The 18,458-nt window shown below is 35.8% G+C and overlaps 1 protein-coding gene and 1 long non-coding RNA gene across 2 annotated transcripts; both read left to right on the plus strand.

The window, feature by feature from the left end:
• The first annotated feature begins 664 nt into the window (after positions 1–664).
• Positions 665–14,732, plus strand: LOC133526538 (glycosyltransferase 25 family member). The gene is made up of 10 exons (XM_061863249.1): positions 665–1,020; positions 2,374–2,605; positions 3,179–3,294; positions 4,645–4,871; positions 6,188–6,497; positions 9,006–9,080; positions 10,859–10,916; positions 11,795–11,916; positions 13,023–13,220; positions 14,126–14,732. The coding sequence occupies exons 1-10, from the start codon at positions 827–829 to the stop codon at positions 14,361–14,363; spliced, it is 1,770 nt and encodes a 589-aa protein (XP_061719233.1). The 5' UTR covers positions 665–826; the 3' UTR covers positions 14,364–14,732.
• A 37-nt stretch (positions 14,733–14,769) lies between these two features.
• Positions 14,770–16,611, plus strand: LOC133526697 (uncharacterized). Its single transcript, XR_009800763.1, has 2 exons — positions 14,770–15,386; positions 16,330–16,611. It is a non-coding gene; the product is annotated as an uncharacterized LOC133526697 (long non-coding RNA).
• The last annotated feature ends 1,847 nt before the right edge of the window (positions 16,612–18,458 follow it).

Below are 18,458 nucleotides of genomic sequence, written 5' to 3' on the forward strand. Positions count from 1 at the left end.
GTATCTCAAATAGCTTGGAGATAAGCGACTGTGACTGTGGAATGAGATAGCAATATCGCTTGCTGCCTCTAACGCATAACTGCGTCCCAGAGTGCCTACCGCGAACCACATTCGACGTGTTGTGTCCCTGTCACACTTACGTACGAATTTACAAGTGCTCAGGGGGCCTACCGCGAAAACCGATATTCGCAGATTGCGGAGATCTTTCTCTTTACGTAATTAGAGTGACAGAGGAAAATGCCCGCAATTGACGTACTTCGATTTTCGCGGTTATAGCCCAGACCTCCTAGTGAGTATTATATTCTTTGGCCCAGACGCTTGGCAAGTTGCGGCACGTATGTAAACAGGGGGCCTACCGCGAAAAATCAAAAAATCCGTCAGAGTAAGAGAGAAAGATTCCCGCAATTTGCGAATTTCGGTTTTTGCGGTAGGCTCCCAGGCTTTATGGCTCCTCTACACGATGGCCCAGCGTAGGTCAGTCCAAGGGACGCATTTATGCGTTAAAGGGAACAAGTGATATTGCTATCTCATTCCACCGCTTAGCTGCGTCTCTTAGACTGGCCAACGATGGGCCATCGTGTAGAGGAGCCATTACAGGCGGCGTACAGTCTACACTACACTCTGAGCCAGATCAATACTCATTATTCTAGACTGGCAACACTATCAAAAAAATGACAGATGATGTTGATGTTATAATGTTGATGTTTTCCATGTGTTTTCCTCTAAATATCTTTTAACACGTGAGCCGGGAATATAAATCGTAATCAACTTGTTGTGTTGTAAAAGAAAATTCTGGTTGCTCAATGTTCTGTGCTACAGAGAGATAATGCGGCTTGCAATACAATTTTTGTCAATACTTGTCATTTTCCACTTGTCTTACACTAGCTGCAACGATGTTTCTAGCGAAAAATGGCCAACAGTAGGCATATCTGTGCTGGTTCGCAATAAAGAACACACATTGCCCTATTTCCTGAGTTGTCTGACGAAATTGGACTATCCAAAAGACAGGCTGTACATTTGGTAAGTGTTAAACAATCGTTCGAAATTAGGTCACATCATTAAATTTGTGCCACGCGTTTGTTTTTCTATTATTCGCATCTACGTATGTAACTCAGAATATTTCCAATTATGTGTTGTTTTACTTTATAAACATTCAGCTATTAATGATGCGAATTGTTGATTGATAGTGAGACCTCTGACCTAAAGAAATTATAATAATTAGTTACTGATAAATATAATAAAATTTGGCAATATGAATTTGAAATTTTTTTAAAGATATATTTACCTGTCCATTTAATAATTTAATTATGAAGTAATCATAATATTTCTATGCTTAGTATGCAACGAGTCACTCCCTATGTCTGTATGCTTTAATCTTTCAAACTATTCAATATATTTTAATGTGGTTTTCTTCTATAGATAGAGTAAGTTACAGTTTTGTGGATTTTGATTGAAATATGGTGATGATTAATATCTACATTGTATCCATACAAAGTCGAGGCAGGTCACTAATTTAGTAAGTTCAAGTATGTTGAGATCCTATACAATTATTATGAGTAATTGCATGTTAAGCTATTTGCATTTTGTCTTTGCGAAGGTGTTAAACTATTTGATAAATGCAGCAAAGTTTGTATTGACTGTTTAATTTCTCAACATTAGACATCCTGTCTGGCCTAGTGTGTAGTGACCCTGCCTATGAAGCTGATGGTCCTGGGTTCGGATCCTGGTAAGGGCATTTATTTGTGTTATGAACACAGATATGTGTTCCTGAGCCATGGGTGTTTTCTATGAATATAAGTATGTATTTATATTGTTGACTAGTACCCATAGTATAGTCAGCAATACTATTCACTTAGCACCTTTGCATACAAACTTCTATGCAGGGGGGTACCTTTTCTCTGCAGCTGACTGTACAAGCTTTGCTTAGTTCGGGGCTAGGGTCTGTGTAAGATTGTCCCCAAATATTTCTTTCTTTGTTTATTAGACAGGAACACTTGCTTTTAGAATTAAATTTAATTGTAAAGTATTACAAAATAAGCACTTTAATTTCACTTTGTGCTTTTAATCCATTATTAACTTATGCCACTTTTTACATTCAGTGCATTGATAAAATAAACAGTGTTTCTAATAAATCTCAAATAAAAATGGTGCAAGTTTCTGTTTAGCATATTTTTGGCTTGTTGTTTTAATGGTAGACAAACATCCATTTTTATTTTCATACCCTAAGTGTATATTCATTATGGTAATGGCATTTTTTAACAAATGCAATAACATTGTTATATCTTCTCAATCAACCTCTCCTATAATGACCATCTAATATATAATATAAGAATTTATTGACATATTGCTATAGCTAATCTTTATTAAACATAGGATATACAGTGATTTCAACGAAGATGGCAGCATAGATATTTTGGAAGAATGGGCTGCTAGGCACAAATCTGACTACAATGATATAATAATAACAGCTAATAAAACTAGTGGGCCTCGTCATGATGATGAGAAGAATGCTGTACACTGGAGCCCGAAGCATTTCAAGCATGTTATACGGCTAAGAGAAGAAGCATTGAGTTATGCTAGGAAGAAATGGGCAGATTTCATATTTGTAAGTGTAATATTATGTAAATATTTAATATTATAGCTTAGAAGCAGGTAAATCACTAATATGACAATATTCATAAATCCTGTATGTTATAAACAAAAACGTTACCCACACTCCAGGGTCACAGGTGCAAGCAAGCTAATGTGAACACATGCCAAAACGTCATGGGCAAGCTAATGTGAACCTTGCTTGAAAGTGTGAAGGTTACTTTGACAGTGTACGTACACCCATATGTGTTCATGGCGATGTGGACACGACTCGTTACGACGCGTTTAATGAAAGAGAAAGTGCCAAAAGTTTAATGAAAGTTTGGCATTGCAAAAACTAGAAGGAATATTTTACTCTAAACAGTTGAAAAAAGATGCCACTGTAAAACAATAAATTTTGAAAATTTTTGAAGAATTTACAACAGGCATAGTCTGTGCAAGTACTTTGTAAAAATAAAGAGATTTAGTAGAAGCCTTGCTAAAAATGATCACCAATTTTTTTAGTACTTTCATTAACTCAAGACTTTAGTACTACACTGCAAGAAAAACAACAGCGTTATATTCATTGGTTTATACTTTCTAATTTCAGATGTTGGATGCTGATGTGTTCCTCACTGAAAAGCAGACTCTCAAAAGTCTAGTCAGGAAAGATGTACCAGTGGTGGCCCCCATGCTCATCTCAGATGGCCTCTACTCTAATTTTTGGTTGGATATTACTCATTCTTGTTGCATCTTGTTATGTCTGATGCATGACCTCATTCTAAAGGTGCTTATTTCATTTTACCTTAATGTAGATGGGTTTGATTTGAAGCCCACTGCGACACAGGGCACGTTATTGTTTCATATAGTTTTTTCTTTAATCTATTCTATTCCATTAGCACATTAAAAGAATCTAAACAGAACAAAACCATGTGACTCAGTCACTCAGTCAATGAGATGAGATACAACTTTTTGTATCTGTACAATCATATGTATAATGGGCTGAATTACCATACAACATGGTTGTTCGTTTACATTCTTTTGAGGTCCTAATAGTAAAGACTACTTATATAAGTAAACACTCCATGTGCTAAACAAAAGATACTGTCATCTTACCTATATATTTCACTAGCTGTTGCACGCGACTTCGTTCGCGTGGATTTTTACATTGTTTGTTATATTTTTACATGAACATTGTGCTTCGAATAATAGCACTTAAGTAATTTGAAAACATGTGAAATGTATCTGTCACAATGTCTGTCTACTATCCTATCCTATATATTATCCACCCTAGGACCAAGTCCCTATGTCCCGAAGTTTCAAGTCCGTTACTCAAAAAAATAATTGTACCGAATAATATAATATTGTGTCATCCTAAATAAAATAAAAATCGTTGCCGGACAAACTTTCAACCCCTATTTCACATACCTTTGGGATGAATTTTTAAAAACGTTGAAATCACTACACATCAATCTATCTATCTACAAAGATAATCTATCTTTTTACAAAGTTTCACTTTCGTACCTTAAAATACATCCTACCACAACCACATCAGAATAGAAACTCTAAGGGGGTTTCTTCGAGATTCTTTTCTAAATGCTTCCATTTTCTTGTACACATTATAAATGTCCACATTTTAGAATCATGTTTATAGGTGAGTCATGTCTTGTTATATAGGGCGGTATATATTTAATACATCGTTTTACGGACAGCCTTTTCACTGCAGCATGCTATCAATAAATCATTAATTTGTGAATTTAGTCAATTTTAATCATACATACTTGTATTTGAAACTATTTATACTTACGCGAAGCATGTATTTACCCTTATTCATTGCTTTATTATATGCCTGCCAGAACCGTTCTTATCTGAGGTATATAGCCAAGATGAGTCGTTGATAGAAAACGCCAATCGAAGCTTAAATAATATAATGTGTATAAATAGTCACGTGACTTGACGTAGCATCTGTCATCCCGGTACATTGTTTCTATTTGGCGTTTGTCGATGTGCGATTGTCATCCTGGTCTCTACGATTTAAAAGCGCAGTCTAGTCTAAAAAACGATTACATATTTCAGGTGTGGAATGAATGAGAATTACTATTACGAAAGAACGGAGGACTACAAGCCGATTTTAACACGAACCGAGGTTGGATGCTTTGATGTTCCTATGGTGCATTCTGCTGTGCTCATATCGCTGCGGCGTGAGGTGTCTGACGTCCTTACCTATGACAATACTAAGATAAAGGGCTATGCAGGACCTGAAGATGATATCATAGCGTTTGCCGTCAACGCAAAATATCATGGTACTGTTAAACCTCTTATAATATAGTGGAATATAGGTATTGTGCTAAATCAAAGAAAACAATAATGTAGTAGAATTACACTCTCTTAAGATGGTTTCATCCATACCATACATATATGAAAATAATAGAAACAAAATGCTTACAATCAGAAAATAAAGAAAAGAGTGAATGAGAATAAATTATACATAGTTACAACTTGTACAATCACTATAAAATGTATAGTATGAAACCACAAAGTAAAAAGTATCTGCAGTCTAAATCTACATTTATAGTCATTTCTCCTTTTGTTAAGAGACACAAATCTAGCCGCCGCCATGTAATAGTTACATTCTCATTTTAAAACGAAATTCTAAAACAGGGATTCCCAACCTTTTATCCTACGCGCCTCACCCAATGTTATGCTAAAACTCTTCGCCCCCCCTAGGAGCCGAGGTGAGAGTTGTTTTGTAAAGTTTTATGAATAAGGGGGTAAATCTAGAGCCGCTCGTTGCGCCCCTATTGGAATCACTTATACGCCCCGCAAGTGGGGCGCGCCTCACTGGTTGGGAAACCCTGTTCTGTTGAACATTCAATAACGCTGCGGGTTCGTATGACTTTTAGGTTAAGAGTGTCAGAGGATGGTGAATAGTCAAAAAAAATACGTCTGATAAGTTACTTTTGATGCGGACTGTAAAACATACTTTACAGTACATATGGGGCTACTTTATAGCACTAGTGCGAGAAGTAGCATATTATGTTACTGTGTCGAACATTTAAAGGGCCATATGTACTGTAAAACGTTGTACGATACAAGTGCGAAAAATAGGAAATTCGAAACGAGTGGCGATAAATTAAAACACGACCGAAGGGAGTGTTTTAAATCGACACGAGTAATGTACTATTTTAGGGTTCCGTAGTCAAGAAAAAAACAATGTGTCCCCCCCCTCTAACTTTTGAACCATAGGTCCAAAAAATATGAAAAAAATCGTGGAAGCTCTACAGCTTAAGAAAGACTTTAAATGAAAACTATAGCGGACATGATCAGTTTAGCTGTTTTTGAGTTATCGCAAAAAGTTTCCCTTTCATAGTAAAAGGACTTCAATTAGGTACTGATTATGCAAATTTGCCTATTTGTTTAACTCGCGTGAAAGGTACCGTTTCATCCCTTGGTTAACAATTTACTATACTTTAAGCTCCAGTTTAGCTTATTGTGACGGAAGAGTAACTACGGAACCCTACACTGAGCATGGCCCAACATGCTCTTGGCCGGTTTTTTTATTTACTAATCACTTTGACTTTGACATAAGGTCTAATATTGCTAATTCCATTACTTCCAGACATCAACCTCACCGTCTGCAACGACCTCCTATACGGTTTCGTGCCCGTGCCCCTCGAGGATGGCGACGACCTAACCCATGACCAGGAACAACTGCTCAATGTCAAACTGGAAGCTATCAGCCGAGGCTCGCCTATTCCTCTACTAGATACCTTCAAGTCTTTAATAAAATACCCTAAGCGTTGGAGGTTTGGCTGCGATGAGATATATATGATTAACTTGGAGAGACGGACAGAGAGACGGGAGTTGATGGAGATGAGCTTTAAAGAGCTTGGGATGGAGGTTACGAGGGTTAATGCGGTTGATGGAAGGTATGTGCTGCTTATTAAATCTTAATTATTAAAAACCTGAAGTTAATAAAAAATACAGTAGAATAACCTAAACAAAACAAAATATGTTAAGGCACTAATGAAACATATTTATATATATTGAAAAATGAACTATATTTCCACTCATTTATTATTACACTATATTATAGATGTAAACTTAAAGGTTCGTATACCGTTAGCGCTTGTGGTTAGTTCTGTACTGAATTGACCCCTTTTGACAGACGTCATTATAATTTCTCATGTACCGTCTCGTACATATTCCCAACCACAAAAAGGTTTATATAAACTAGTTGTTATTGAACTTAACTATCTATTGGTAGAACACACAATTTATATATGCTTGTTCTTATGACAGACCCTTCGCGTTTAACTTAAAACAAATGATACACTTATTTATAACACATTTAACTTCTCTTATACCATTAATGATATGGTATAAGAGAAGAGGTCTCACTCACAATCGAAGTGAAAAGAAGGGGTGTACAACTCGGGCATAAATGCTTCATGTTATCCTCGACCTATATCGGTCCTCGCTTACGCTTTGTATAATCTTTGTATTACGTCTTGTATTGCTTTGTATTATTTATGCAACCATTGTATCAGAAGGGTAAAAAAAGGCAAGTGGCATGGATTGCAGTGTAAAAGAATACAGTGAAACTTGGTTAGGTGGGACCTGAATAAGTGGGATACCTTCATAGCTGGGTCTCATTTTGCGGTCTCGACATTTTAGCATGGAATTACCTCTGTAAGTGAGACAAAACAAACCTCTATAACTGGGAATAGTACTTTCGATTTTACTGCCACTTTTACCTCTATAATTGAGACAGTGTATGTTACCTCTTTAACTGAGAAAGAATACTTTTGCTGAATTGTTTTTTTAGAATGTTATAGGAGTTTACCTCTGTATCTGAGTAATCTTCAATCTATAACCTTTCTAACTCTGAGTTTATTGCAGATCAATTTTCGTTTTTTTTTTACGAATTCTTAGTCTACCCACACATTTCGCATTTGGGGTATTGTGTCTAAACGTTTTCAAATGAAAGTATAAATGATAGACACCAGTAGAGGAGTAGAAAAAATAATTAACGATATGCCGTAGTAAAAAAACCGGACAAGTGTGAGTCGGACTCTCCCACTGAGGGTTCCGTAATTTTTAGTATTTGTTGTTATAGCGGCAACAGAAATACATCATCTGTGAAAATGTTAACTGCGTGAGTCTTAGTAATAGGGTCCTGTTTTTACTCTTTGGGTACGGAACCCTATACCCCGATTCATAATTAAATTTCATCAAATCTACCACGTTGCCAGTAAAATAAAACGTTCCATAAATAGTAAATATATTCAGGCGCGGATACAAGGGGGGGGGGGGGGGGCATAGGGGCAATGGCCCCCCCCTAAAACCCTGGCTCTCACATTACTAAATTGAGTAAATTTTATTTTTTACCAAAAATATATGATTTTCTCAAAATGGCCCCCCCCTAAGCCAAATCTTGTATCCGCGCCTGAATATATTATTGGCGAAAGAATACACGTACGTAAATAATTTACTAATAATTTGAAACACAACATTTAAATGCTTATTTTAAATAATCAGACTTATTGAAAAAGCAGTCCCATTAATTAATATTGAATTAAAACTATTTTGATGGAGAAATTATCGTTTTGAAATATTAATACTCCAGGTCTAATCAACATTTGGTATTCCGTTTTAATACAATAACATTATCGGCTTAAGATGTGTGTATTATTAGTAATATTAGTATTATTACTATACCTTAAAACGTAAATTCGAAAACGACAACTATAGGATAGTGTAATACGACCTTATGGTTACCATGATAGATTTATGGCGGCCATGACACTCACTTGTCGAGTCAAGTTGTTACTTCATTCGACATCTGACGTCTGTTACTTATAGTATTTTTCAAACAGAAAGGGTAATCAGAAAATAACAGATGGCATCTCAATACAGTTTTTCGAGATTTGGCATTTTAAGATTATAAATTGTATGGAAATGACACCTGTCACTGTACCCAGCATATTTTAAAAATACTCTAGTCCTCAACTGAGCAAGGCTTGGTTTCGGTCACATATTTTAACGTAATTTCTGTATTCCATACAAAAACGGTTTTATTATGTTCGTCACCTTCAATAAGACAATTATATTTTTTATTATTCCAAAAAGGTTGGTGATATCTGGTCCGTCATAATGACGTTGACAGATGTCATTGTGACAGTGACATTTTTGGTAGATTTGATGGAATTTAATTATGAATTAGGGTATAAAAATTGTCAACGTATCTTTGACAAAGTACGTTTTACTCCACCATAAAAACTGTTTTCATAGATTTTTGACGTTTATGATGATATTCGTACCACCCTTTGCCATTGCAAACTCCAGTAGTAGTAGTCTTTGTCATCAGTATCATGGTACAATTTTTTGGGTTCTTTATATAATATCTGTTAATTATGCATTGTTTTGTTTTACAGAAATCTGGACTTAAATGACTTGAGAGAATATTCTGCCACAGTAATGCCTCACTACATGGATCCATATCATAAAAGGTATTATAATTGAATAGGTGTGTAATGCTTAATATAATTATAACAAAAACTATCATACATTTGTTATAATGCCATCTGCTTTAGTTTTAACTGTTATACTGTGTTAATTAAAATGAATAAATAAAAAAAAAAATAATCTGATACAATCATCATATGATTATATTTCATCATGTATGTGTTTATGTATGATATGATCATTATGTAATGATTATCATACGTTTCTTTTGTTATATTGTGATTTAATCTAAACTATCATTGATATAATGCCTATTGTAATAAAATTTTGAAGTAGTATATAGACATCTTTTATAATGACTTTTGTTATATAATATTTTTGTATAACGTAATATTTTATATAATTTTATCAAGTATATGAAATACATATATTGCATAACATATTTTTCATAGTTAATTTAATGATAACGTAGAGTTTAACATATGTTTTTATAACAAGTAATACGCAGGTCGTATAACTAAGTACAGATTATCATCCCACCTAACCCAACCTAACCTATTTTTTCAAGGTTTTTGATTATGCGGGGGCCGCAGTTCAAATCTAACCAAAACCATATTTTTGCGAATTATTTTATTATAAGGGGAGTCGACGTTCTAACCTAACTGTTTTTTTCTGAATACTCGGTCACGCTTGTTTCTATGTCTTCTATCAAATAAATAAAATAGTTGAGTCATATTTATATGTCTTTCTAGCTATAGATTATATTTTACATGAAAAATTATAAAAACAAAATTCATCTCATACTAAAAGCTGCATTCCGTCACCTTTTTTGGCGAAAAAACAAACCAACGAAAATAATTTAGACCCAGTTATTTCTTTGTGCGGAGACGCAGTTCCAACCAAACCTAACCCATTTATTTCATGCACTCATATGCCACACAAATAATTATGTGATGTCACTTGTTAGAACAAATAATATGATTTAGAGTATGTAATAGTTATGGCAAAGTATATTAGGCGAAGTGTAAATATACCTTATGACCATTATACCAATAATAACATTATGTTTTCCGTTAATTAGGTAGTACGGTAGTATACCTTTTATTACGTCATTCAAAATAACGATATATCAACCTGTAATATATGAAAAGTAATTATAAAAAATGTAGTGCACCCTAATTGAATTCCTAGAACATAGCCAATTAGGGTAAACTACCTGTAAGGTACCTGACCCATTTAAGGCCCAGTGCATAGTTTTTAAATATTAGATCCTTTTTACAAAAATGGTTACAGTTAATATTAATCATTGTTTTCTAAGCCAAAGTTACTATTAAGAGGGAAGAATAGCTTTGCGGCCCTAGCGAAATAACGGTACGTTTTCTATGAAATTCCATTTTCAAATTTTAACAAATTACTTTGATTGATGTCGATCGCTTCAGCATAATATATTCTAAATTTATAGGTTTCGCTTAAAAATTGTATTGCCCGTTTTGAAAAAAAAAAGGAAAACCTATAAAACCTTTGGACCCGGGTACGTCCCTAAACTACGTCCACAAGAGAGGTATGGGCATTGTGAATATCTGTTTGTATGGACGATCATGCGGCATACTCCCCTCTTATTTTTTTCTGTTTTTTACCTACAGATAATTCATAGTTTGATTTTAGTGTCTAAAAATAAATAAGTTGGACCCTACATAGGTGAGGTACCTTAGATATGGGGTGCTAGTGCCATATACACTAATTATAAAAAGTTTTTAGTTTGAACTCATAATACCGCCGAAAATAGTTTACAATTGTGACAAATAGTTTTATTTGATTTCAGACCAATGAAGGCAGGCGAAGTCGGATGCTTCCTAAGCCACTATTATATCTGGGAAAAGGTATTGTATTTTTAACTTTTCTACCATATCACTTATTCATACCTCTCACATTCATATCCTTGATACAATTGAAGCGATCAGGGTAAAAACTACGACCAAACCATTTACCATTTAGAAATAATCAAAGTAACAATTATTAAATACTACCATAACATACAACAATAAAAGAAAATGGGCAGGACTCAAAATAAGCTTATAATAGGGTAGTTGACAGCTTAGTCAAATAAGTTTCTTTTTTCGAATTAGCTACTATGGAATCTCTATGAAATACAGAACAATGACGTCACGGTCAACTGACCTACACTTTATACTGACTGACTGGCTTTTCTTTCGGATTAATTAAATATAAATTAGGTCTAAAAATAACTGCGGACTAGGTTTTCTTGTGCTTAAATTTCGTGCATGGTGTGAAATAATTTATTTTAAATACAGGAAACATCCCTATAGCAAGTGTACATTATATACAAAATAACTATAAATAATATATTTAGAAATAACCCTCTTACAGCGGTCGTATAAAATTGACAGTTATTGATTTTACCCTTTGCTCTTCAATTATAGTCTGACCAAGTGGACTCTTGCAATTTTTTTGTTAGGAACTGAATAAAGAAAGAACGGAAAAAATAAATTGAAGTGCAGGCACGTTGTATCGGCCATGATTGGTTCTTGTCAAGTATCATTTTTTCAATCCGTCGCCGACACTCACGTTTAGACTCTCACTTTGTTCTATTTCAAGTCGCTGCATATTAGCTTAGACGTACGCTATATGTACTACATACTATACTGCTCTATTATTTCCTAACCTACTAATAGTATTTATATGTCCCACACAATCACACAATGTATTTATATGTATCACTTGTTTATTTTCCCTACAGATAGCGAAGCAACGCCACGGCATCGCGTTAGTATTGGAGGATGATATCCACTTCGCGCCCTACTTCCGGTACCGCTTCCAGCAGCTGCTCAGGGAACTCAAGCATTTGGACTGGGACCTCGTGTAAGTACAGTCAGCATCTGCCATCTATCCATATATCTGCCACCTTGGAATACTTTTCCAAACAGGGATATATAGGGTTATTTACAGTTCGCGTTCATAAGCATCTGTCAGAGTCTAATCATCTAGATATAGAGACATCAACTTTTGTTGAGTTATTAGAGAATACATTTTGGAACAAATAGTAAGCGTCCACACATTACCTTGGACGCATCGTACGCATCTCATCCCACTGTGCGGAACTGTGGACGCTTGACAGCCTCTTACAACAGTTACTTTCGTTAAGAGCCCATCAACGTGCTCACTAGGGCCACTGCAAAATAATTGTGATTATTTAAATTTAACGATAGATATTTTTTAAAAAAGGGGCCGCTACGTACTGCATGTAGTATTTAAGTACCTTTTGAATACATCAGAATAGTTTTTACGTTGCTGGATTCGTCAATCTAGGCGTACAAAGCTAAAACGGCCGTTTTTGTTTTGAGTTCATAGATCGACGAATCCAGCAACATAGAAACTAGTTTAATGTATTCAGAAGGTACTTAAATACAAAATACAGTACGTAGCGGCCCCCTTTTTTAAATATCTATCGTAAAATTAAAATAATCACAATTATTTTCCAGTGGCGCTAGTGAGCACGTTGATGGGCTCTTGACCAAAGAGTTAGGTATTAGTAGTGGAAGAGGTGTGTAAAGTCTCAGAAAAGTTCGTGCTCCGTACATTATGCGGCAACTCTGGTTGTCAAAATAACATTTATCACTTCAGTTACCGCAAAACATGGCGCCGCACAGCGTCCTCTTCTTAAAATGTCACAAGACAACAATCCCGCAAAAATTGCTGTTTAGGTATATTTTTAACAAACACAATTACGTTGCGTTGTTTTATCAGAGTTCCTATAGCCAACTCCTGTGCCAATCAGATATCTCAATGATACCAATATATTGCAATGCCAGCACCCAACTTAAATACGAATGTGAAGTTTTAGCTCAATCGAATAATAGAAAGTGGATCTAATTTAGACCTAGATTTGACCCGAATTTACATATATGTCAAGCCAAACAAAACCTAGTAAAACAACGAGTTTCTTGAAAAACTTCTTCGATTTACAGATACATAGGTCGTAAAATCCTTCAAAGCGACGATGAAGAATACGCCACGGAGCACACAGTGCGTCCCCTCTACTCGTACTGGACGCTCGGCTACCTGCTGAGCGCTCGAGGGGCTACCAAACTACTGGCAGCCAAGCCGCTCGAGACTATGCTGCCCGTCGACGAGTTTCTGCCCATTATGTTCGACCAGCACCCCAAGTGAGTTGCTTACAACTAGAATAACTATAGAAGTGTGACTAGAGCTCATAAATGACCACTTTCATGTGGAGCGTACATGAACTGTAGGGGGCAGCACAGGAGCCCCTTGTTTATTGGCGCGAAGTATAATTGTCTAGTTTAAACTTCTGATGTAGGTCACAAGATGGCAGAAACTACAATGCAGAAAAAAAAACGAACGTGACCTGTAGAGGGCATTTGGCGTGAAATGTCAATGTAAAGTTTCAGTTTCCGATTCAGGTCACAAAATGGCAGATCCTCTAGCGTTCACGGCCGACATGCCGCGAGTGACTAAACTGTACATCGCGCAGTTTGAAAACGTTATATACTCATGTATTGTAATTCCGTGCAAGAGGTTGGATATATATAATAATATTATAGCCAATCCAAACTTTCATTGACCAATCACATTTTTTTCAATACCGGGATATTTTGTATTGGTTAATATTCAAAGCTGCGGGCGGGGTATACAGATGTAGAAGGGACAACTGTCTGTGATATGTCTCTGATAAGTGTCAGTCGTATGGAGCATTTTCCGAAGTCAAAAATGTACTGAGGGTTTTATATATCGCTATTGGCACTGGCTAACTGCCACTCAGTCTACTCGTACTGGACGCTCTGCTATTCAGCTCCCTTTGGCACCATGCTGCCAGCACCCGAAGTAAGTGGCTAACGAGCACACAGTGTCTTTAATGCATAATGGTCACTTTTACCCCTGTAACATAAATTTTGCCAACAATGATAGAAAACTAATGGCAACCATATAAAAATAACTTAAATAAAAAATTGGCTACATTATCAAAAGCGACCGATTATTTGTATTGCATATTCTCTAAGTAACTCATTCTAATAACCGCCGCCGCACTAATAATGTATTTTTTTAACAGTGACACATGGAAATCCTACTTCCCCAACCGCAACCTGTTAGCGTTCTCTTCCGCGCCGCTCCTGATACACCCAACACACTACACGGGCGACGACGGCTACATCAGCGATACCGAGGACTCCACCGTATTGGGTGATCACGGCGACAACGGTGACCTCGGTGACCGCGGTGACCGTGGTGATCGCGGTGACCGCGGTGACCGCGGGGCCCCGCCTGACCACGTCAAGAACGAGCTATGACCACTGCCTTCTTACAAAACCAAGATTCCTAACCATTCGGCTAATGTAGCAGCGAAAACGCGACGAAGGCGAACGCTATGGAAGTAAGGTAGACAGATAATCGTATTGATGTGGCTTAGTGATGCTGAATTATGGGTTTTTTCGTTTGGATTCGTTTTTTTACTTGACAGTTACATTTAAACTTGCATATTTGACACCCTCTCGTCAGAAGTATTTACATCTCACACTTGACAAAGTACGAAGCCGCGAGCCGCATTGTTTATCTCGTTAACGTTTGCTACCTGAGTGCATATAAGAGCAACACTAATATTATATTCGACAAACATGCTGTAAGGCACTTAACTACGTATTGTTATGCTGAATATAAATTAATATAGTATAAAAAAATTAAAACTGTGCCATTATAAGTGTCATAAAGTTAATTTTCTGGTCAAGTTACGCCAAACGTAGTGTTGAAAATGTAAAAATAATAATACATTATTAACACTATCACGCATCAAATTAACGTAGTATTAGTACCGAATGTCAAATAAAATAATAGGTACAATAATTTATACTCTACCTCTTGTTATGTTGTTCGACTTTGTTATCACTGTCTGAATAGGTCATAATTGCATTTATTAGAATTATTATATTTAAGTTTATTGACAATTTGGAAATAATCTCAGCATAATATATTTATAAATTTAAATGTATATTTTAATCTTACATTTTATATATTTTTTTATGTGCCATATTATTAAATAAGGTAAGCGAATGTTCCTAGAACTTACTAATGATTAAGTAATAAACGTAAAAAATACCAGATACTCGTGTTTTAATCAGAACCATACCGATTATGTGTCATTTCCATTTGTCACGTTTATTTTGATTTATAGTTTTTTAGTTATACAAATTTTCAGTGGTATGTGCTGTTGCGATAAAAATGGGAAAAACACTTCTGTCCCCAAAAAAATACTTCAGAAGGCGAATCACAAAGATACTGGTGATTTTATGGTCGACAAGATTAGTTTAGATATCAAGGTATTATTCTTTTTATTTTGACAACTAATATCTAATATCAGACAGTTTATGATTGTAGAAAATTCAAAGAAAAAATCGTCATGAAAATTGACAGCTAAATTAGTGGTCGCTGTGTACGGCCCAGAAGATGACATGTGACAATTCAGTTGGCTTCTACGTTTTTTCCACAGATTTACTCCTCTCCTGACAATCAGTACTTGCTACTATTTGGTTAAGGCATTCGTTTGAAATGTCGTCAATACGGTTTACGGTTGCAGTTTTTGGTGTTATGTTATATCGTGTATTCGAGAAATTTCACTGATAGAGCCGATGCACGGCGATACCGTTTTTGTAGTAATAACTAATACCTATCCTAGAGTTGTTTGGATTAAGTATGTCTCTGGTTACTCACAACTAAAGAGAATTTAAAATAGAGGTGGATTGTCAAAGAAAACTTAGTCTAGTCACAGTAACTTTACTGCCACCTTTCGACACATTATTGAAAATTCTAGAACGCCATTTGACTTTGATCCTTTTTCTTTCACTGATACGTGCTACATTTTTAAATATCAAAATGTGGCGCCATCATACCGGGCATAACCCAAAGGTTATCACGCCATCGCTCGAAACGATGCCGCCATACATTGGACCTAAGATGTATTAGATGGCGCCACTTTTTGATATTTAATAAATTTAACACATATCATTGAAGGAACAAGGATCAAAGTGAAATGACGTTCTATAAGTTTTAATTATGTGTCGAAAGATGACAGTAAATTTATTGTGACTAGAATGTTTTCTTTGACAATCTACCTCTATTTCAAATTCTCTATGCTCATAACACCTACGGTTCCACAAAAAATACTCGCCGAGAACTTATGTGCCAATGCTGAACGGCTTATAGGTAGTGTGCGTGTTGTAATAAGTAGTTGTAGTCATATTGTAATACCTTTTTTTTTAAAAGGAGCACTACCGAGAGCTGACGCGGTGTGTAACCGCAGTAAACAAGATGGTAGATACGCTGTCCAATCAGATGTCATGGCCGCCGGTCAGCTGTGAACGCGAGAGGCGCGACTTGGAATGCTGCTACGAAACCCAAGAACGTTCGGGAAACTGCTCAAACGTCGTCAAGAAATATGTGGATTGTGTTCGCAATATACTCTTCATGAGGATTAGATGCAATTGATACTTGTAGTGGGGCTTGTTTATTTAAAATTAATGTGAAATATATTATTTTTTGGCCACATCCAATGTCCTTTCTTTAAGCGTTTCGGTTACTTCATGAACTTGCTTTTCTATAGGTGCAAAGTAAGGTATTAAATATGCACACAGACAAAGTGACAATAATAGGGTTGTTTCCATCTACAAATCTTAGGGCAGACAGCATTGTATCCCAATAAATTCTTTCGGATTATAAGAACATGTTAAACTACTTTTAGGGGACCTGTGATGACCATATTTTTGTAAATATTGAATTTAAAATATCTTTTGGCACACGTCACGTGACCAAACTCGAAACGTCTTTGAAGATTCTGATGACGTCACAACTCTCGGATTGACACTGTTGACAGTTAGGCGATAAACAACAAATGTCAGTTCGTATCTTCTACGTGTGTATGTAGTTATGTGTCAAACCGTAAACTGTGACGTCACACAATTTTCAAAGAGCGTTTTGGGCGCGAAAGCATATGTCAAAATATATTTTGTTAATTTAACATAATATTTAAAGCCGTTTTTGTCCAGTTTGATTCTGTCACTGTCTATTTGATTCCGATTTTACATATGGACACATTTTTAGGGTTCCGTAGCCAAATGGCAAAAAACGGAACCCTTCGTCATGTCCGTCTGTCTGTCCGATTATGTCACAGCCACTTTTTTCCGAAACTATTAAGAGCTATACTGTTCAAACTTGGTAAGTAGATGTATTCTATGAACCGCATTAAGATTTTTACACAAAAATAGAAAAAAAAACAATAAATTTTGGGGGTTCCCCATACTTAGAACTGAAACTCAAAAAATCTTTTTTCATCAAACACATACGTGTGGGGTATCTATGGATAGGTCTTTAAAAATGATATTGAGGTTTCTAATATCATTTTTTTCTAAACTGTATAGTTTGCGCGAGAGACACTTCCAAAGTGAAAAAATGTGTGCCCCCCCCCCCACTGTAACTTTTAAAATAACAGAATGAAAAATCTAAAAAAAATATATGATATACATTACCATGCAAACTTCCACCGAAAATTGGTTTGAACGTACGTCATAAAATTAAAAAAAAATTTTTTTTCATCAAACCCATACGTGTGGGGTATATATGGATAGGTCTTCAAAAATGATATTTAGGTTCCTAATATCATTTTATTCTAAACTGAATAGTTTGCGCGAGAGGCACTTCCATAGTGAAGAAATGTGCACCCCCCCCCCCCCCACTGTAACATCTAAAATAACAGAATGAAAAATCTAAAAAAAATATATGATATAAATTACCATGCAGACTTCCACCGAAAATTGGTTTGAACGAGATCTAGTAAGTAGTTTTTTTTTAATACGTCATAAATGGTACGGAACCCTTCATGGGCGAGTCCGACTCGCACTTGGCCGCTTTTTTAAAATATGGACATTGCAGTTGAGTTTACAAACATCTGTACAAGGCAGTGTTCTAAAAATATATTAACACGCCTCTAAGACACTGATAATATGGTATTGTAAATATAATTTTGGCAAGTTGGCTTGTAAAAATGTTTGTGAACTCGATCGTACCCACAATGTACAGTACTGTACCCCTACTGTAAATAAATTCGATTTCCAAACGTGACGTACGCGTTTGCGTTTAGTCTCATTTTGTATTGGATTTCGAAAGAGCGCGCCAAGCGGGACGTTTTGGAAACTCAAAATCCTATACAAAATGAGACTTAACGCAAACGCGTTCGTCACGTTTTGATGTCGATCAAAGTTACACTAGGGGTACTGTTCCTTAGTGCATATGACTGTGCAACGGCTGACATAGTTTTTTAGTGCTCCTAGCTCCTACTAAGGGCGTAAGCAGAGCTCAAATTTGACATAAAATATATGCACTTCTACTTTGAGCACTTA

Source organism: Cydia pomonella, chromosome 1 (genome assembly GCF_033807575.1).
Source record: "Cydia pomonella isolate Wapato2018A chromosome 1, ilCydPomo1, whole genome shotgun sequence".
Classification (NCBI taxonomy): domain Eukaryota; kingdom Metazoa; phylum Arthropoda; class Insecta; order Lepidoptera; family Tortricidae; genus Cydia; species Cydia pomonella.